The 21,252-nt window shown below is 46.1% G+C and overlaps 1 protein-coding gene across 1 annotated transcript in view; it reads left to right on the top strand.

The window, feature by feature from the left end:
• Positions 1-12,235, top strand: part of PRAG1 (PEAK1 related, kinase-activating pseudokinase 1) — a 63,198-nt gene extending 50,963 nt beyond the window's left edge. The window contains exons 5-6 of the mRNA XM_084832177.1: positions 2,577-3,316; positions 10,767-12,235. Coding sequence (XP_084688303.1) covers positions 2,577-3,316; positions 10,767-11,795 — 1,769 coding nt within the window. The 3' untranslated portion in view covers positions 11,796-12,235. The remainder of the gene's footprint in view (positions 1-2,576; positions 3,317-10,766) is intronic.
• The last annotated feature ends 9,017 nt before the right edge of the window (positions 12,236-21,252 follow it).

Raw genomic sequence — 21,252 nt, 5'->3', positions numbered from 1 at the left:
GGGGCTAATCTATGTTAGCCACAGATACACATGGCTTGTACTAGCCCATCAGAGAAGTTTTGGTCACTCTGAAGTTGCTGCTTTTTATGCTAAATAGAGAATTTGAATGAAATACTCTTTGAAGGGTAAGTCATTGCTTTGATAAAAGAAAATAGAAGGACATTTCACACCCCTGCAGAGTAGTCTGGCAGGAAGGAAAAAGCTAGCATCATTTATCCAACAGGATGAAGGGGGCGGGGTGGTAAGTCCTGTAGCTCCTGCTGTGAGTAATGGGCTCTGATCCAAAAAGGAAATTAAATACATTTCCAGCAAATTGAACAGGCTGTTTATAATGAGGTTTTTAAGCCTTAGAAATAATGGTGTTTGTCTAGGTAAGGGTGATCAGACTTTAAAAAACCACCTAATTTCCATCACACACACACACACACACACCCCTGATGCGAAATACAGTTAAAGAATGCTGTGTTCAATTTGACTCTGGCAGGATCATTTCTAAGTAAATAACAGCATAATCCTATACACACGTCAGTTCAGAAGTCCCACCAAATTCAATGGGACTTACTCCCTAGTAAATGTGCTTAGGTTTGCAGTCTAAGTGACTAACAACACAGAATTTATCATAAGTCATTTAGTTAAAGGTTTTGGCTTCTACCTTTGTCAGTAACAGAGAGTTTGTAGGCTTCAAAAGCAGTGCTGAGACTCAAAGAGATGGATCTTTGAATGCTGGGGATGGAGAGAATTCTCAGGAAGGTGGCATTTATTCCCATAAAAAAGTAAGAAAGTGCCAGAAAGGTTTAAAATAAAATTAAAATTAAATTAAAAGCTAAGCTAAGCTAAGAGTTTATATGTAACAGTATTCTCCAAATTAAGGGGAAAGTCAGTAATCACAACAACGAAAAGCCTGTTGCCAGACATTTCAGTTTAGTTAACTACAAAATTACTGCTGGATATTGTTAACTGACCTATTTGTATGTCTTACATTCATCTAAACCAAGGGTGAGAAACATGCAGCCTTGGGTGCGTTCCCCGCTGCCCCCGCTGCTGCCCCGCACTGCTGAAATTTGGTGGTGCAGCAGCAAAAAAGGGGGGGGGTGCTGCTGAAATTCAGCGGCAAACTGCTATAGAGACTCCAAAGTGCCAGATCTAGCTTTTCAAGCTAAATGTGGACCTTTTGAGTCTCCGTGGTGGTTTGCCACTGATTTTTTCGCTGGTGTGGGTGGGGTGGCAACAGGAGTGTGGCCCCTGGGAGAGTCTGGGGGCTGGAAATTGGCTCCCAGACTGCCCAAAGTTGCCCACCTTGATTTAAACCTTCAGTATGTTTTAGTGAACTGTAATTGACTTGTTAATGTGCTGTTGCAGTGAATTAAAATGGTGGTTATTGTATTTGTTTGTGTCCCTCATTGAGAGCTATGTATTTTGGAAAATGTAATTTACAAATAAATTGATTGTGGCTGTTCTAAAAACCATCATATTGACTGTAATAGCTTTGTGCTATTGATGAAGGCAGATGCCGAAGCATTCAACTGAATAATTTCATAGTCATTTTCTATTCTCAGTCATCTGTTTACATATATAGCCAGTTCCTGCCATTTTATCATACTCTAACACGCCTTGGACCCCGTGTACAAAATCTCTTGCTGGTTTGGCTGCCGCTGCCTCCACAAATGGCCCTGTGCCAGTCTGGGTGCACGGACAATTATCCTTGGTGCTGTAGAAATAGCCCTTCTGGGGTAGAGTTTGTTTTGTGGTGGTTGCTTCCCATGCCATCGTGCGGGTCAATGAGACTAGTGTGGGTCTTTTTAATTATTATTATCATCAATATTATTATACTAGGATTAGTAAATATTTTTCGTTGGTTGTTCTTAAGCTTTATCATTATATGGTAGCTAAAAGGCATGATATGGCCAATGGAAGTGAATTCTAAGCTTGCTTCTTTGTTATAAGCCTGAAGACACAATATTGAAATTGATGATTCATGCTGTATTGACCTGTAAGATTGGTATAATCTTTAAGTAGAGTGATATTTGAAATTTATGTGTAATGTAGTTTAAATTTAAGTTTGTTATGTAAACTTCTGTTTATATTTTGCTTTGTTTTCCTCTCTTTTTGTGTTTTCTTCTTTTTTTGATTCCTTCCCCTTTGCTCTTCTCTCTCCTTTTTATATTATCTCCTTTCTTCCTCTCTTTTTTCCCCCTTATTTCATTATTGAGGGGTCCTCTTAAGAATACTGTAATGTTGGAAACTGTAGAAGATGATTATGTTGTTGGTGTTCTTTGCTTCATTTATAAAGATAAAAGTAGAATAAAAAGTATTAGGGGGAAAAAAGAGAGACTAGTGTGGGAAGGGGCCCACTGGCTTACGTGGTCTCCCTTTACACGAGTTATCGGACCGTGCCGCATAGGAGCCTGTGCCACAGTGGGATCAACTCCCATGTGAGAAGTTCTCAGTCTTATTAAGTTTTATTACCCTTTGCTTATATGCTTACTTTTAGGCCTTGCTTTGTAAAATGTTTTTATTTATCCATGCTGGTAGGAATCTCTGGCTTATAATCGGTTTACCGTCTGCATGTGTTTCAGGACAGTCATGCAAAATGAGTCTCCATTCGCCCACCCGTCCTGGGAAGCAGACCTTTCCTTTGGCTCATTTCTCTGCATGTTCCAGCAAAGACAGGCCACTCTGCAAACCCTCACACCCACCCCCTTTGCCACAGAAGAAAACGGTCAGCAGAGCTGTTTCATCACCTGACGGTTTTTACTGGGGCCCAGCCTCACCAGCACAAGCAACAGTTCCCTCCAGCCCCAAGTTGAACTTCAGTCAGTCGGAAAGTAACGTTTGTATCCGTGAGGAGCTGCTGTTTGGCTCTAACTTGGGAATTAACCAACGAACATTTTCTTCCTCCGAATCGCTGGAGAAAGTCTTCAGAGGATCCCATTTCCCATTTCCGTGTTCTGATAAGAACAGCAATACCTGCTGCAGCCAGAACAAAAACTTGCCATCCCGTTCCTTCTTCCAACACAGCATGTCCACCCCGGTTTCCGCAGGTTCCAGCCTTCAGCTCCACAACCTCCTCAGCAACATCGACAACAAGGAGGGGGTGTACACCAAATTAGGGGGTCTCTATGCGGAATCCTTGCGCCGCCTCGTTTCAAAATGTGAAGACTGTTTTATGCGTGACCAAAAGAGCGAGCTGCATTTCAGTGAGAACAACTGGTCTCTCTTCAAACTGACGTGTAACAAGCCTTGTTGTGATTCAGGGGATGCCATATATTACTGTGCAACCTGTTCTAAGGATCCTTCTAGCACCTATGCAGTGAAGGTATGTAGCTGTAGATGCCGTTCTTGTACTGCACGAGTGGGGGACCTTTTTCCTGTGACCCACAGGAAAAGTCCATCATGAGCTGCAGCCAGCAGGGTGTGGAGCCAGAGCCAAAAGTGGGCAGGGTTTGCAGCATTGCATAGCTTTTCTCCTCTGTGCCACCCCACCCCTTCTCTCCCTTTCTCCCTCCCTCCTCTTCTTCTCTCCCCTCCCCCCCACTTCCTTGCTCTCTGTTTTCTCTCACACACATGAAGTGGAAGAGGAAGCAATTCGCAGAGGGGCAGTCCAGGGAGCAAGAGAGGGCCCACAACATCCAGAGAGCTGGATGCCGCTGAGGGACGCATGAAAATAGCTCAAGGGCCACACGTTTCCTTACCCAGTTGTAATGACTTGCACTGGTTTTTTGGCCTTTTCACTGATGTCTTGCTGTCAAGAACACGGCTGATCTCCTAGGTATGGGAAACACTCCTACCACCCCACCTGAAACACCTCATGACTCGTTAAAACCCCTCAAAATACCTTGGCTATTTCATTTGAGGAGGGACCTCCTTGTTTGCTTTGAACGTTGCTTTAGGGGAAATGCGGGTCAACCTAGAGATGCATGGAATCCCCCAAAGAAATGTCAGTAGCCTTTAAAAAACTTAACATGCAATCCTACGCAAGTTTAGACGGAAAAAAGTCCTACAAATTCCAGCATTCCTGAGCCAGCATGGCTGCCAAGGGAATTCTGGGAGCTATAGGACTTTTTTCTGTCTAAAGATGCATATCATTGCGCACTTCAGCAGAAGATTTTCACTGGGTTTTTTTTTTAAGTCTTTTGGCTTCCTTTAAAATCTCTCAGATCTATCACCTGAGCAGAATCCTCCAAATTTGCTTGAATTTTGCTTTAGGAGAAAATCTGCTGTCAACCTAGTTACATTTAGAAACATACAAGCACCAAGAATTTTGCTAGTTTGATCAAAATATATATATTGTGGCTTCTGTTGGATGTCTTCTTGGATGTTTTGCCTGAGAAAGAACCAACTAATTCCTTCAAATTTTACTTCAGGCAAAATTCAGTGGCAAATGGCATTTAGCAGGATTGAGCCCCGTTTAGAACCCAGTACAAGATAAGAGAGTGCCTTAAAAGGCAAATCCAGAAACCAGCTGAGTCCAAAGTGCCTAATCAGAGCAAGCAGAAACTCAAAGGCAGAGATCAGGTCCAAGGAATCGGTCCAAACGTTAGCAAATAAGAGCAAGAGGGAATGCAGAGTTTACACAGCATCTGCTGATAAGCCAGCCAGCAGCAGTTCTCCTTTCCTAAGTGGGACTGCTGAGAGGCTGGAATCATGCCAGTAGGGTGCAGCTGTGCCTGGTTGTCATGGCTTCAGGGCTGGGAGAAGTCTTGACACCCCCATTCCCATCAGGTGACGTGCCAGGAACAGACACATCGCATATCCCTGTAATCCATGGGATGCTAAATTGGCACAGATTGCTTGTGAAAGAATTTCAGAGACACGGGGCACAGTTCTCTAGGGATTTCTCTTGCACAAGCCCCATCAGAGTGGAGGAGACTGCACCTGTGGCTGCTACCTTTTTCCTGACCTTAATTTCTGTGAGGTTTTCAGGGCGCCTTGCCACTGCATTTATGACGGGGGTAGGCAACATGGCTCCCGTGGGCACCAGTGTGCCCTTGGACACCTTTCTTGGCACCCACTGAAGTGCCCTCCCCCTCCCACGTTTTATTCTTTTATTAATGCCTCTGGGCCACATGAGAGGCCAGAGACTTGCTTAGGAAATCAGGATTGTGGATCGATGTTTTCATCTGCAGCGCACACATTTTGTGGACAGTTTCTCAAATTGCCAAATCTGCCCACAAGCCCAGAAAGGTTACCTACCCCTGGTTTTATGACATCTTGCCATCATTCTCAGGTTTTTCTTCAGTCATGAGAGCTGGAAACTTACTTTTTCAAAACCAGGTGACATATTCACAAGAGCAAATGTAGCAATACAAAATGTCCCAGTGATCACATCTGCCCACCCTTTCTGTAGAGATGAGATTACACTTTTTAAATGGGAGAGGCTACACAAATGGCCTCAAATTCCTTTCAGTGAATCCCTTACCAGACCTTGGCGGGTCTGAAACATGCATAATTTTTAGTTCCACCGTCTCTCTTCCTCCACACGGTGTGAATTGGGGGACTCATTTGTAATGCGTCGCACGGAGCGCCGTCTGCACGGATGCCCATTTCACAAAGGAAAAAGGCCCACTTTCCTGTCGCTCGGATTACTTCACTTGGTTTGGACTCCCAGCGGACGCTTACTACAGACAGAGAGTGTGATTGCAAGAGGAGACAAACCTTTTTTTGTGTTCATTGCAGACCACACGCGTGTGTCCCCGCATTACAAAATACGCCTTTATTGTCTGATGCTGGCAGACAGTAGCACACTGAAGTTGAGCCAAAAGAGAGCTAAGATATCTGCTCGGCTGCCATGCAAAACTACTAAGTGGGGAAATGTAGCTAGGCAATTTTGAGGAATGCTTTCATTTTCATTGCTGGAATATTTCTGGTAGACGGTAGTTTCAAGGCTTAGCAGCTGAGTCTTCTTTCTTTTCCCTGCGATTGGTGCACTGAGTGCAGACATGAAAGAAGCTACTGATCAGATCGCTGCCTGAAGTCAGGCTTCAACAAGTCTGTCGATTTGGAAGTATGAGCTAAGACAAGGTTCTTGTCATCCCTTGGAGCTAAGACACTGTTGTTCATCTTTTTCTCATGCACACATGGAATGATAAACTGAATTGTGGGAGAAACTGAGCCAGACCGTTCTCTCTTCCAAAATTCCTTCTCGGAGCTGAATGCACGTTTGACAGGAGACATAAGACTGGTGTCGTGAGTCTGCACTGAACATGTAAAAGAGATGGGAAGGCGCAGTTTAGAGGGGAGAAGTGGCAGTCGTGTGAGCCATAGCTGAGGGAAGAAGGCTGATGGAAGTGCAGGGGAAATGTTGTTGTTGTTGTTCAGTCGTTCAGTCGTGTCCGACTCTTCGTGACCCCATGGACCATAGCACGCCAGGCCTTCCTGTCCTGCGCTCTCTCCCGGAGCGTGCTCAAGTTCATATTCATTGCATCCGTGATGCTATCTAGCCATCTCATCCTCTGCCGTCCCCTTCTCCTTTTGCCTTCAGTCTTTCCCAGCATCAGGGTCTTTTCCAGGGAGTTTTCTCTTCGCATTAGGTGGCCAAAATATTGGAGCTTCAGCTTCATTATCTGTCCTTCCAATGAGCACTCAGGGTTGATTTCCTTTAGGATGGACTGATTTGACCTCCTTGCAGTCCAGGGGACTCGTAAGAGTCTTCTCCAGCACCACACCACACCTCTGTCTGCTTCTCTTCTCCAAATTGCACATGCACCCCACCTCCGTTTTTTAGATTTTCTACAGAGGCTCAGGTTCCGAGATCCTGGTCTGCTGCTAAATGTGGCACTCAAAATATACTCCTTTATAGTGACCCTGTAAGCATGCTTGTAATTCAGTCACACGTTCAGGCTTAAGCACAACGCTGGCTAGGAAATGCAGTCTCAGTTTGGCTGCTTAAAATCAACAGGATTTTAAGAGTCTAAGGGCTCCTTCACACTGAGCTTTTATCCTGTGATTGAGATTGCTCCTTCACAGAAGTTTGCGGGCTCTTTACATGATGCCATGATCATTCAAGGTGTCTCCTGCACTAAATGTTCTGTTTTTAAATAGATCTCAGATAATGAGCTATCAAATTACCCCATTGTGTTCTGCTTCAGTTTCTTCTGTGAAAAGAGTAAAAGTGGCAAGAAGAGGAGCAAGATCAATGAAAGATAATGAAAGACTCAGATACGGGGAGAAGGAGGGGGAAGGGGGTGGGGGGAAAAGAAGCACGTGAAAAGGAGTAATTGTGATCCTGCATTTAAAACGGAAGCAGAAAGCCTCGTTTTAAATGCAGGATTTTAGGCTGGTGTAGAGATGCCCTAATTCTGCACAGTGGGGCAGCTCTGGAGAACAATCGTGGCGTATAATATTCCATGTAAAGTATTTGAATGCTTCTATTAAGGACATAAAAATGCATTTAAGGACAATCTTATGCATGCTTAGACAGAAATAAGTCCTACAACTCCCAGCCTGCCCCAGCCAGCATGGCTAATTGGGGAACGCTGGGAGTTGTAGGACTTTTTTCTCTCTAAATATGCATAGGATTGCACCCTTAGTATCTTAAACCACGCCCTCCTCAAACCTAAAGCAAGCAAGAGCATTTAAAAAACAATTATATTTTCAAGCAAGCACATGTTAAAAAAGTATTAATACATATTTTCAATATACAATACAATTAAAACAAATCTACCATTCAGAGATCCATTAAACCAGCCACCTGCTTATTCTGAACCACAGAATGCTTGTCTGACATCTTGCAAATGCAAGAGAAACAACTTTGACCTCAGATATAAGGCACTTGTGATATATTGCTTTGTTCATGGATCTTTTTGAACCTTCTCAGATTCTATATTAATTAAAATGCAGAAAAGTGTTCAGGGGCATCAGGTGAGCTCCACTTAATACCAAGGTTTCTTTTTCTTTTCTTTCTTGCCCATCTTTTATGGAAGCCGGGGGGACTTTCTTTTTTTAGTGACCTGCAGGATTTGAAGATTGTACCATTTTCTGCAGGATACAAAAAGATGACGTCTTACTTTTTGCATCCAAGCTAACAGGAAGACAGTATTGCTCCAGGGGCTTGAGGGCTGTTTGGCTACATTCCAACCCAGGATCAGGTATAAAGAAACGCTCAAATTAAAGTGCTTCAAAACACAATGTGGAAAGGCCTTGCAGTGTAGCTGACCTAATGGGTTATTAATATAACAAGCCCATTAATATAACAAACCTATTTCTCTAAGGATGCAGTGCCTGACTTTGTTTTTTTAAAGAGCAAAACATTACATAGACATGTATAGAGGAAGTGGTTTAAAAGCAACAATCACGCCCAGTGCTACCCATCTTTTTTGTAGAGAGTTCTAAGAGAACATATGCTGAGACAATTACGATTTATTTTTATTATTTATTTAGCACCATTAACCTATAAGGTGTTTTACAAGGTAATGTAAACAAAGTCAGGTTCCTGCCCTGGAGAGTGGGGGCAGGGAGGGGATTTAGAAAAGACAGGAGGCTGAGGGGGAAGCAAAAGAGGGGGTGAACCTCTACAAATGCGCTTAGGTGTATGGGTAGGCCAGAGTCTTCACAGAAAAGATGTTTTTGGGGGGAGTATCTGAAAGAAAACAGAAGTGTCACCTCAGGGCCAATCTGCATTGGCATTTTATCGTGTAATGTCTGGCTCAGTTGTACGGTGCACAGCACACTCCCCAACCCGTTGTCCTGATGCTATTTCCCCCTCAATATTCCATTTTCCCCCAAAGCACTTTTATGGCAGGTTTCTTATGATTGCCATTTCCATGCGCTACCAAGCCATGTGTTCCAATCTAGCGTCCAGCTTAGGGCAGATTCTGCCACACAGTTCTTCCCTCAGACCGGTGGGATATGAGGTCCTTCCATGTTTCACACACCAGTCAATGTCCAGTCACTCCACTCCTCTGTAGGCCCTCAGTGCACTGACTCTTTGTTCTCTTTCTGATACTTCTGCTGGATACCTCCAGGTGAGGAGCAGAAGGGCCTCCTGGTAATGTCCGGGCATGTTGCAGTGTGCCAGGCACATTGCTGTGACGTGCCTGGCTCGGGGCCAATGGTGTGCTGAATAAACTCCCTAGGGAGATCTCCTCCTCTGTATGAGGCACTGAGCCCATGGGACAGGATGGATTTTCATTTTATTAAAGTTAGTTCATGAGATACAAACAGCAAGAGACCTGCAGCACTTTCAAGACTAATAGAATGATTATGGCATACACTTTTGTGGACTAGAGTCCACTTCCGCATATGCAAAGCTTATGCCATAATAAATGGATTAGTTTTAAAGGTGCTACACAATTCTTTGTTGTTTTTACTGCAGCAGACTGACACAGCTGTCCCGCTGGGAAAATGGGAAACTTTTACCATTTTTAACTTAAACACCTCTGCCAGCTTGTAATTAGAATTTTGCTGACTTGCACTGACACACACCCTAATGTGCCCTTAGCAGCCCCCACAACAAATCTTTAGCTACAGCCCATGAAGAACAAAACTGAAATGGAATTCAGTGCGACAAGCTATGTGTGTGGGTTCACCCCCAGTTCCTGCGTTCACATTGCTTGGGAAGCCTGACGATTCAATGTTAGTGTCAGGGTGGACACTGAGCCCATAGAATCCCAGAGTAGTTCTGATTCTGAGGAAGAGCAGTCGCTCCTAGGAGAGGAGCACGCTCCTCTTTCTCAGAACCAGAACTACTCTGGGATTCTATGGGCTCAGTGTCCACCCTGACAGTTAGATGCCTAGTTAATATTTTCTCTGAGGGGTTGGATGTTCTTGGACTTTTAAACATGCAGGTTTTCTGAACCCTGTTGTCTCTCATTCCGCTGCTACTATACATTTTTGTATGGTTGTGTGTGTGTGTGTGTGTGTTTTTCTATATATTGATTACTTGACTTTATTTTATTTATTTATTTATCTATTATTGCATTTATATCCGCCTTTTTTCTTCTTGCAAGGAACCCAAGGCGGCTTACATTATCCTCCTCCTCTCCATTGTATCCCCACAACAACAACCCTGTGAGGTAGGTTGGGCTGAGAGTCTGTGACAGGCCCAAAGTCACCCAGTGAGCTTCCATGGCCAAGTGGGGACTAGAACCCGGATCTCCCGGCTCCCAGTCCGTCACTCTCACCACAACACTACACTGACTTCTTTCTTTCTTTTTACAAAAGCACGATATTGATAAATGTAAAAATAAGTATTTCAGTGGTGATGCAAGCCTTTTAGTAAGGCTTTAGGGCAGGGGTGGGCAACATGTGGCCCACCAGATGTTTTGGCCTACAACTCGCATCAGCTGTAGCCAGCATAGCCAGTGGTGAGGGATGATGGGAGTTGTGAGCCAAAACATCTGGAGAGCCACAAATTGCCCGCCCTTGCGTTAGGGGGTTTCAAGCTGGATGTGGATGCCTGACTCTTAGCACCGCCTCCGCAGTGGCCAGAGGGTGCTATCGCAGCTCTTTCTTCAGCAGGGGTCAGGTGGCACAAAGGGCCAACAGGGTTCCACCTGCTCCCATCATGCTTCTGATTCTGGCCTGGCCCTTCAGTGTGAGCAATCTGTCATCTGAGCCGCTCTCAGACACACACCTTCCGTGGCCCACTGGCTTCCCAGCTCAACGGCCTGCCTGGTCGTACCTGCTTGTCTGCAGCCAGATCACTAGCCCTGGTGCCTTCCTGGGCACATGCTTCTCTGGAGCCAGTTCTGCATTCCCTCACCTCCACTTCCCCCCAAGGAAACGGCTTTCTCAGCCTCTGTCCCTTTTCTGCTTTGTGTTCGCAGATCTGTAAATCTCAAGACACGAAAGCTGCGACGTCCTGCTGCAGCCCCTCTGTTCCTGTCCACTTCAACATCCAGCAGGACTGTGGCCATTTCGTTGCCTCCGTGCCCTCCAGCATGCTGAAGAATGCCTCCACGGACAGCCAGTGCCCCTCCCGCACCGGCGCCACCACAGAGCAAGACTGCGTGGTTGTCATCACCCGTGAAGTGCCACATCAGACCGCCGCTGACTTTGTGCGGGATGCCGGGCCTTTCCACAAAGCGACGCCGGAGCTGTACGAGCGGCGAGTGTGTTTCCTGCTCCTGCAGCTCTGCAATGGACTGGAGCACCTCAAGGAGCACAGCGTCATCCACAGAGACCTTTGCCTGGAGAACTTGCTGCTGGTGCACTGCAAACCTACGCCCAGCAGCTGCAGTAAAACCAGAGAGGGCAAGCGCCTGCCCAGGCTCATCATCAGCAACTTTTTGAAAGCCAAGCAGAAGCCCGGGGCCGCCGAGCCCAACGTGAAAAAGAACCAGGCTCGGCTGGCTCCCGAGATCGTCTCTGCCTCCCAGTACAAAAAGTTTGACGAATTCCAAACCGGCATCCTCATCTATGAGCTTCTGCACCAGCCCAACCCATTTGAAGTGAAGGCCAGCCTCAGGGAACAGGAGTACAGCCAGGATGACCTCCCAGCGCTCCCCAGCCTGTCCATCTATTCTCGCGGGCTCCAGCAGCTCGCTCACTTGCTGCTGGAAGCAGACCCAATCAAACGCATCCGCATCATCGAGGCCAAGCGGATAGTGCAGTGCCTGCTCTGGGGTCCCAGGAAGGACTTAACGGATCAGCCTCTGAACCATGAGGAAGCCCTGCATGGGGCCCTGCACAACTGGATCGACATGAAACGGGCGCTGCTCATGATGAAGTTTGCCGAGAGGGCCGTGGATGCAGAACACAATGTCGAGCTGGAGGATTGGCTCTGTTGTCAGTATTTAGCCTCTGCGGATCCAACTTCTCTCTGGAAGTCACTGAAACTCCTTCAGCTGCTTTGACCTCTGTAGTGTTTAAAAATGTGCCATTGGTTCCAAGGGAAATTGCACAAGAGCTTTTCTGTGAGAAACTGTATGGGAAACAGTACACATCCCAGTTCCTTTTGTGAAATGATAACTGAGTAGAATAGGCCATGTTTCATATTCAAACACCTGCACAAAGATCAAAATCCATGTACATTTCAGGATAAGTGTCATTGTGAGTGTTGTAAAATTGTTAACAGTGTACCTGGAATCTACCACCAGGTAGTATTGCATTCTATGTAACTCTTGGAGACCATTTTTTAAAAGTTTTTCCTAATTTGGAGGACTTTGTTCTGGCAAGATTCTGTTTTGTTTTGTTACTTTCATGGTGAATACCATCACTCTTGGAACAAAATGTATTCTTTGTAAAATATCTATACATTAAAAAAAATCCCAACGTTCTGTCCCACTACAGCATGATCAAGGGAAACACCTCTGGCCAGGACTATGCAGATAGGAGTAGACAAGGCTGCCCCACTCCCCAAGTCTAACCTAGATGTGCCCATTCGAACCCCTCCTTTCAGCCCTGCTACATCTCCACCCTGCCCATATGGGTCACCATCCACTTAGGATACATGAAAGCAGAAATGATATCTTGGGGTGCATGGAGAAATGGAACAGATTGATAAAGAAGGAAGAGGTCTTTGGGGCTTAGCATCAGAACCATGCTCTCACACTCGCAGGGAAGCACTCATTTCTTTTGTTTCCTCCCTCACACACCCCATTATAAAAACAACAGCCACCTTCCTGCTGCTATGATTCAAGGTGCCTGGTTAGCTGACCTGATCAGCCACCAGAAATGTGTGTAGTACTACATTCTATTAACTCTGCCTATGTCAGGTGCAGAAAAATGTAAGTATTTCATTGAAGGAAGTGACAAAGGAGAAAGCAAAACAACCTAAGCTCTCTCACACAAATGGACCCATTTTGGAAGTCAGGTGTACAATTTTAAAAGGGGGGGGATCAGGGAAGGGGAGAATAAATGTTCCCCAAGGTGGGGGGGGGGCATTTTCCAGGGGGGACGGACTATTGCACACCCTGCCTGTAAATTGGGGGGGGGGGCAAAAACCAAACCCATCCTTCACATACAGGGGTCACCAGTGGAAAAAGTTGTCAGGAGTGCCCTCGCTGCCTCTTGCAGTCCCCACCAATAGCCAACTCAGGACACAGACGACAAGGAATTCTTTCCGAGACTTTATTACTTTATGACTCTTCCAGATACTAATCACTAGCGACTAAGCAAGGAACAGTACTGGGGAAAGAGCAGAGTAGCCTAAGCTTCAGGTAAGGCAGTTGGTCCCTGTTTGAAGGAGAACCACGGGAAGACCCTGAACTTATGGGCTAGGGAGAGATCCTCCCTCTTTCCCTTGGGTCCTCAGGACGCGACCGTTGTTTGTGCGCCAAGCGAGCGCTACACCTTTCGGCACCCTCCATCTGTCGCTGCTCCCTGCGTCTGTGCCGAGTGTCCAGCAAGCCCCCCTCCAGTGCTCTCTCACTGCCAGGGTCACTATCCCAGGAATGCTGACAGGAGGAATCTCTGCCAGCTGCTGTGCTTGCAAGAGATGAGCGAGCTCCTCTCCCACGGATTGCTGTTCCTCCTCAGAATCAGAACTGCTCTGGGGCTCTATGGGCTCAGTTTCCACACTGACAAAAGTTCTCGCCACAGTGTACAGGTCTTTACTTTCTCCCTTATATGAGTGAATGGTTACCATCAATTCCTATAGGGAAAAGTAAAGGTGATACACCTGGGGATACTGTTTTGTTGAGATCAAAACCTGCCCTTTACCCCTGGGTGGCCCTGCTCCCTGGGTGATGTGTGTGTGCGCATGCACTCCCACAGTCCACGCCCACCCTGTCCTTCATAATGGCAGGCATTTTGCTTGTAATTGTAGGAAAGCCTCTTTCCGAGACTAGTATGAGCAAAATCCCAGGACAGGGATGTAGGTGAAGAGGTGGGGTATGCAAATAGGAGTATGCTTGGTTCTCTACTGATGTTTCTACATGAGGCTTTTAACACGCACCTTTACCAAGGCATCTCGTTCTTTGCAGGATTAAGATCCTATACATGTGTTCTTTCCGGGGGCTTCTTCCTCTGCCTTTCTATATGTTCCATTACAGGATCACTAAGTGGCTATACCAATTCTGTGGTATAGCAGAATTGCACAGTTACATGAGATTTCTATGTTGTAATAGAGGCCATTCAGAAAAAAATGCCACACTTTCCTCATTAGGAAAAAAAAAAAAACCATGATAACCATGATGGTTGCAAAGCATGGGAGAGGCCCTGTTGGATGTCGACGTTGTGTAAAGGGCCTGCAAACTACCATGAGTAAACAATCACAAGTGCACAATAAAACCCTTGAGTAGAAAGGCTCTAAGGCTGGGGTTGCAAGAAGCAGGTTTAGCCCCCACCCCACCCCCAGTAGTAGCCACAGTTACATCCCATACCATATTAGTGTGCCATGAGCGCCAAAGAAAAGCCAAAACCCTGCCCTGTCCTAGCCCAGCCCTCACTGATGGGGATCCTGCAAAAAGGAACAGCAGGTCCCGGTGCACAGAAACACAGGCACTGTGCATGCTCCACCTCCCCCCACTCCTTGCAATACAAACACCCAGAAGTGTGTAACAATTTTCCTCATGGTGGGTGGAGATGTGTTAGTCTGCTGCAGCAAACACAACAAAAGGGTCTTGTGGCACCTCAAAGACTTAACAAATTTAATATGGTATAAGTAGGGGGGGCACTTTTAGGGGCTACACCCCATCCCCAGTGCCACTGAAACTGCCTATGGATTTGCCTCAGCAAGCAGCAGCAAAAACACAACACTTGTGCAAGAAAGCAAGGGACGTGGGCTGGCTGGGGAATGCTGGGAGTAGTAGACCTTTTTTCTGTATAAACATGCATAGGATTGTGCCCGAATGCATCTTAACTCTGCTCTAGTGCCTTTTTTAAGCCAGCCAGTTCAGGAAGAAAAAAATTAGAGCAGAGAAGTGGCAGGAGAGAGCGGGATGGGCACTTAACCTTTTCTCTTCAGATTCGAAAGCTTCCCATGGCTGTTCCACCAGGGAGAAAAGCACGTAACACTGTAGAAGGGGTGGTGAAAGAAGCCACTTAGGAGCATTGATTTGGAGCAAGGCAAGTGTCGGTTGTCCCCTTCTCCACATTTCTCCACTCCAGATTTACTGTGGAGGGAAAGGACTTCAGGGTCCTTCGGGACGCACAGTGTTGTGACCACCCCGCAGCCACCCTGCTGCTTCCCCCTCTAAAACGCACATTTTCTGAAAGTCATGCTAGTGCCCATTTTACCTTAAACATGGCTCCTGCGCACTTCAGCTGCAGCATGCTGCATTCTCCTGAATTAAACCCTGCATGCTGGGTGTGCCTAGGGGTGAGAGACAGGCTGGGATAATAGCCTGCTTGGTCTACCCAGATGGAAGAAGCAGAGGTGAAAAAGTGAGCCACTGAGAAAATTGGAGGCCCTCCCCCCTCGTAGGGTTCCTTTCCCATCAGAGGCTTGACTCATTAACAGAATGCAGCCAGGAGGGGTCGGGAGAGAGCCTGCTAGGTCTACTCAGATGTAAGGAGCAGAGGTGAGAAACGTGAGCCAAAGGGGTGACATAAGGAGCTGCCGTTCTGCCACCGCCTGCCCTCCCCACGCTTTCCCATTACAGGCTTGACCCATTCATAGAATGCAGCTGTTTTCTCCATTCATAAAAGCACAGTTTTAATCTTTCACAATATCCCAATGGTGGATGAGAGGGGAGAGGTGTGGGATTAAACTACGGGGCCTTAATTCAGCGCTTCCAAATTTCCCTGAGCAGGGGCGCAGGGGCAGGGAGCAAGCCTCTCATTTGCTCAGCAGCGTCTACACATTTGATGATGTTCAGTGCATGTGACGGGACTCCGCCCACACGACCCAAAGTAAGGAGGACGGACATACCGTGTGACCTGTGAAAGCACATTTCAAGGCACTGTATGCTCTGCGTTTCTGGCTACATATGTGTCCCTGATGGACCAAGCCGATTTCATAAAAATCCACATTAAACATGAAAGCACTTCGCATTCCGTTGCCATGTAGATCCAGCCATGTTTACATAAAACGAATACTCTGCCCCGAAGATTATAAGAAGCCCGGGGAGCCATCCAAACAGCACTGCTTTCAACCTTCACTCTGTCGTAACTGTGCAGCATTGCAGCTGTGAATTAGCTTCTGCTGCAGTACACGTGCAATTTACTGTGGATTTCAGCAGGAAAATCTGCTGTGCCCTGACACATAGCTGATGAAGCAAAATAAGCTGCAGCAGTCATGCTGCCCTTTTTTTTTTACCATTATATTTAAATGCACAGCTGCGCAGGCTCGTGAGGGTAGGGATACGACAGTTCGCATTTTAGTGGCTGTTTTGTATTTTAGGGGTTCTTTGGTGTCTGTCCATTCCTTGTTAGGTAAAATGTGAGTGGTCTGCTCCTTCATTACTATGCCAACTGTTTGGCAGTTCTCCAGCATGAGACTCTTGTGACGGTTTGCACACACCAAGGCGTGTGCCCATGAGAGGTACATGCCTACCCATCATTCCAAAATGGTGGCTGGAGCTAAGTTGGTCCTGGACCTTCTGCTACCCCAAGACCCTTGGCCATTGACTCCAAAGCAGCCATTGCAAAGATACGAAGCTGCAAGGTGTGCGAAAGTGTGGTTGAAGAAATGAGCACGCTTCCCCGTTCCTCTGTAACTGCGCAGCCGCGAAGGAACAGGGAGGAGTGAAGGGGTGTCACAGGGAAGGGGAGAATAGGCATGCCTACCGCACACTCACCACAAAATGCGAAGTCAGTTTGGGGAAGGGACAGGCAGCTCGCAACCATGGGAAACCTGCAGCAAACTAAAAAAAATTGTAGCAAAAAGTATCTTTGGAAATCCTCATTTTCCGGGTGAAAAGCACAGTTAGGCTGCGAAGTGGTGACTACGTCATAGGTCCTGAAAGACCTTGAATCGCAGCAGCCCTGGAGTAAATGGCTCATGTAGATTGGGCCCTTATCATAATCCTTACAGAACATAAAATAATTTAAAGACTTGCTTTCTATGCAGTGAGCAGCAGCTGACTAAAACTGTTACGTATCCTTTCTGAAAAAGTGAGGAGCTGATAAGATTCACTGTATAGGGTGACAGAAGCATCCCCAGAAAGGTTTCGTGGCTTCAGCGGGCTTCTCACTCAATGTGCACTGCCCTTAACACTCACACAGAAAAGGGAATTCCTCAGAGCTGCTTCATAAGGCAGATTTTCTTGTCCCTGAGAGTACTGTCTGCATACATTTTGTGATGCAGAAAGGGTTGTGCGAGTGTGTTTTTCTGCTGTGGGTTATGTAAATTGTGTAAAAATGAATCTAGCACAAAGGCCTGTGATCTGGTAAACATCCTTCAAGAAACCTGCACCGAAGCAATCAAGGAAGCACTAAAAAGCCCCACCAGCCAAATTGTCTACAGAGGAAGGGGTGGAACAATTGAGCCTTTACATTGCAGGCTCTGTGCCATGCATAAGAACAGCAGCATCTGGTTTATTAATCATACCATGACTGGCTTGGACATCTTCCCACTTTCCCATAGAAAGCTAATATGACAGCCTGAGGGAGGTGGGTGCTTTTAAGAATTCTGCACTGGAAGGGACTGGAAAAGATCTGCAGATTGAAAGGGGCTGTAGGTGAGACTTTCTATCCCTGGCCAATAACAAGTGTTACTGGTGAGCTCAATGCCATGCCTGCCTTCTTCCCCAAACAGCCCACAGCTGGATCCCATCACCATAAACGCTGCTCATCTGTAGTGCTTCTTTGCCTCTGGAGTTGAAATTGGGGAAGGCAGATGGCACTAAACAAGTCTGGAGCAGGAGGTACCTATTGCTGACCCCTGTGTGAAAATTAGACATTATGCTTTCACCATGACCCCTTAACTTAGCTCAACCTTCCATCTGGTTCCATTTACGTTGCAGAATCAAAAGGTGCAATTTAATTAAAGAACTGAGAGCCAAAAATAAATAAAATCCTCTAAATAGGGTTGTCACCCTTTCTCTTCCTGATATTGCTTTTATGTCTAACAGCAGCTTGGCATACAGAAATTAAGCAAGTGACGGCTTTCCCAGGTTTAAAATAAAAGGGTAGGGAAAGTTCCACCTGCATAATTTCTGCATATATCCAAACCACATTTGGCATGTGGGACAGAGCATGAAAACCATACCTAATCTATGGTCTGTTTCACCAGCCAGTTTCTTTTTTGGTCAAAGGGCAACAATTGTTAGCTACTTAACTTAATAGTGTTACGTTTTTCCTGCCAGAGAGGAGAGAGGTGCTTGTGGGATTTTTTGCCTCAGGTGCCAAAACAACTTGGCTGGCCTTGGACACTACACACCTGTTACCGCAGGCAGCAAAATGTCTTGGGCAGGCTCTGAGATCCTTGACAGATTCTTTGTTGCTGGCAAGGACACAAGAACCTGTTTGTTTTACCCGCCTTGGTCAGGAATCTGTCCGCACAGGCTCTGCAGAACAATCCAGCCAGCCAGGAGCTCCCCAGCTGAGATCCCACTGAAAGGTTTCCTGTTTGGACCTCAGCACCATATGGCGAGAATTGGTGCGCATTCATCTTTAACAGAGCACTGTTAGGGAATCAATATGGTGACCTTTTACTGAGTCTGGTGACAGCTAGGAACCTGGCAGCCAGGCAATGCGGGGGTAGATGTTTGCTCTCAGAACTAGGGACAGGAGGGAATTAACGAGGGGTGGGTCATATTGTATTGAAAATAAAATATTTGGATGAGACACAAAAAGGTAGAGATCGCGCTTGCTCAGACCAGTTGGGCAAAGTTCAAGCAGCTGTACAACATTCACACTGAAGGTCTTTGCTCTGAAGGCTAAAAGACATCTGACATAAACGGCACTGCTGTCTTACAGAAATAGCCCTCCCGGGTACTAGGGCTGCCAGGTATGAGAACCAGAATGCACTTCTTGGCACAGGTCCTGTTGCACAGGCATGTACTATCCTCAACTGTGCTTTTCTCTTTGCATATACCGCTTTGTGGGGACAGAGGTGGGAGAGAAATTGCCACTGCCCCCACTCCACCCTGGACATTCATGGTCCACACCTTGTAGCATCCCTGGTTAGCAACGATATTTTCAAGAGGGCCACTTGGGACTGTTTCACACACTGCACAGCCACAAATCCAGATTGGCCACCAAGTATGCCCTATAGGGAGCTCCGGGTTCCCTGATGTATGTACGTGTATGAGATGTGTGTTGGCAACAAACATGTTTGTCACGTTCACACATTGCATTTTCAGATTCATACCTAAACGACCAATGGGTGAAGAGGCCCTTTGAGCAGGGAAGGCAGGGTAGTACAATGGGGGGCCCATCACCCCCATTGACTGCCATCAAAGCCCATTGCCACTCCCACCCCCCACCTCCCACATGCTTCTAGGCCAGCTCATACTCCTTCATGAGCCACTTTTGGCCCTCAGGACTCCAGCTGCTAAGTCCAATCCTACACAAAGCCCTGGTGCTTCTCAGCACCCTAACACACACATATCAGCTGGGCATTACCAAGTTCCCCTTCTGGCTCAAGTCTGTAGAACCTCTAAGAGGAAACACCTCAGTCCAATATTGACCAACCCACAAGTGGACCAGACCTAGTCCTGCATTCTGAGCCATTTTCAGAGTACCATGACAACAGCTGAGCCATGCATACATGCTGTCAGTAAACCAGACACTTTGAAGCGGTTATCATTTAGATATAGACCCACTGGTGAAGGTGAGTCGGTACTAAAGACAATCAGGTTTGGTGTACTTGTACAATGTTTAGCAGAGTATCACCATAAGCAAACAGCTTTAGAAATGTTCAAAACCTAAAACTGGACATGCTCAGAATGATATCAAGGGAGGTGGGCATAGTACGTAATTTCTAAAAAGAAGTGCGGGGACTGAGGTTTGTGTGGAAAGGAAGCCTTGCTCCTTTAATCTGTGCAAACAGGATTCTGTTGTTAAATGGTGGGGGGGGGGTGGACACCATGTACATGCTCAGAGGTATTTTGATTTATTACATATTACTTCATAACTCTTTAAAAAAAAATTCTTAGGAGACATAACCAAAGATGTGTGGTGGACTGTTGTTAAAGGAGGAGGGCTGAAGCTGTAAGATCAAGGTTGCACTATCTATCTATCTATCTATCTATTATCTATCGACACACTACACATTAAATGCATTGAATGGAGCTCCAACAAATTGTTTGGTTGTTAGCTGCAGCAGATCAAGGGCCCAGCATTCTGTTTTCAATAGCGTCCGTCCATATGCTTCTGGAAGCTCACAAGCAAGGCATGAAGCAGGAGAGCCTTCTCCCATTGCTTGCCCCCCAGAGATATACTGCTTCTGAATGTGGAAGTTCTATTTTGCTATCATGGCTAAGGAGAGTGTAAGAAGAGCCCTGCTGGATCAGATCCTAGTCCAACATCCTTTTTCCAACCTATGGCGAACCCATGTGGTACAGTGGTTAGAGTGTCAGGCTAGAACTTGGAAGACCTGGGTCCAAATCTGCCCCCAGCCCAAAACTCACTGGGTGACCTTGCATCAGTCGCCACCTCTCAGCCTAACCTACCTCACATGGATGCTGTGACCTGGGAAGAACCTTGGAAGGAGGGAGGGATAGAAATGGAATAAATCAATAACATGAACAGTGGCTAGACAGATGTCTGCAGGAGGCCCACAATAAGGGCAGGATGGCAAAAACCTTTCCTAGTTATTTGTCCCCAGCATCTGCTATTCAGAGACATACTGCCTTTGAACATGGAGTTTCTGTAGCTAATCCTAAAGACTAGTGATAATTTGTCCAGTCCTGCTCAAAACCCATGTAGGCTCATGGCCAGCACCACATTGATGATTTGGACAGCCTGTGTAATTGAGTGCAATTCTATGGTTAGTGCATTGCTACTCTTAAAATGTCATCAAAAACAAAAGCAGCCATGTTGGCCATAAGAAAAATCCCAAAATCTGAATTAGGGTAATAGCTTTATTAGACTAACTCAAAGGTCACCAAAATTATGCAAGCTTTCAAGATCTTCAGATCTCTTCATCAAGCAAGATTTTACAAAAAGCAGGAGAAGGGAATAGGATGGGAAAAAAGAGGCTGATTTCATGTTGACTTGTGCATTGTCAGCCTTCACCCCCTCCCATTCCGCCCTCCCCCCAACCTGCTTTTTGTTAACAACTTGCCTGATGAAGAGATCTGAGATCTCAAAAACTTGCACAACTTTTGCGACCTTTGAGTTGGCTGTGAACCTAATATGGATTTTAAAGTGTAATGTTTCTTTTATAACTTTTAAAATGCATACTGTTTTATTGATGATAAATTATTTTTTAATTAAAATACCTGCTGGTGGGGAGTAATACAAGGCCTTCAGAACGGTAAT

Source organism: Heloderma suspectum, chromosome 2 (genome assembly GCF_057233095.1).
Source record: "Heloderma suspectum isolate Gila_16-S chromosome 2, 16-S_ref, whole genome shotgun sequence".
In the NCBI taxonomy this organism is placed as follows: domain Eukaryota; kingdom Metazoa; phylum Chordata; class Lepidosauria; order Squamata; family Helodermatidae; genus Heloderma; species Heloderma suspectum.
The sequence above is the reverse complement of the archived record's forward strand: the minus strand, read 5'-3'. Positions and strand labels throughout refer to the sequence as shown.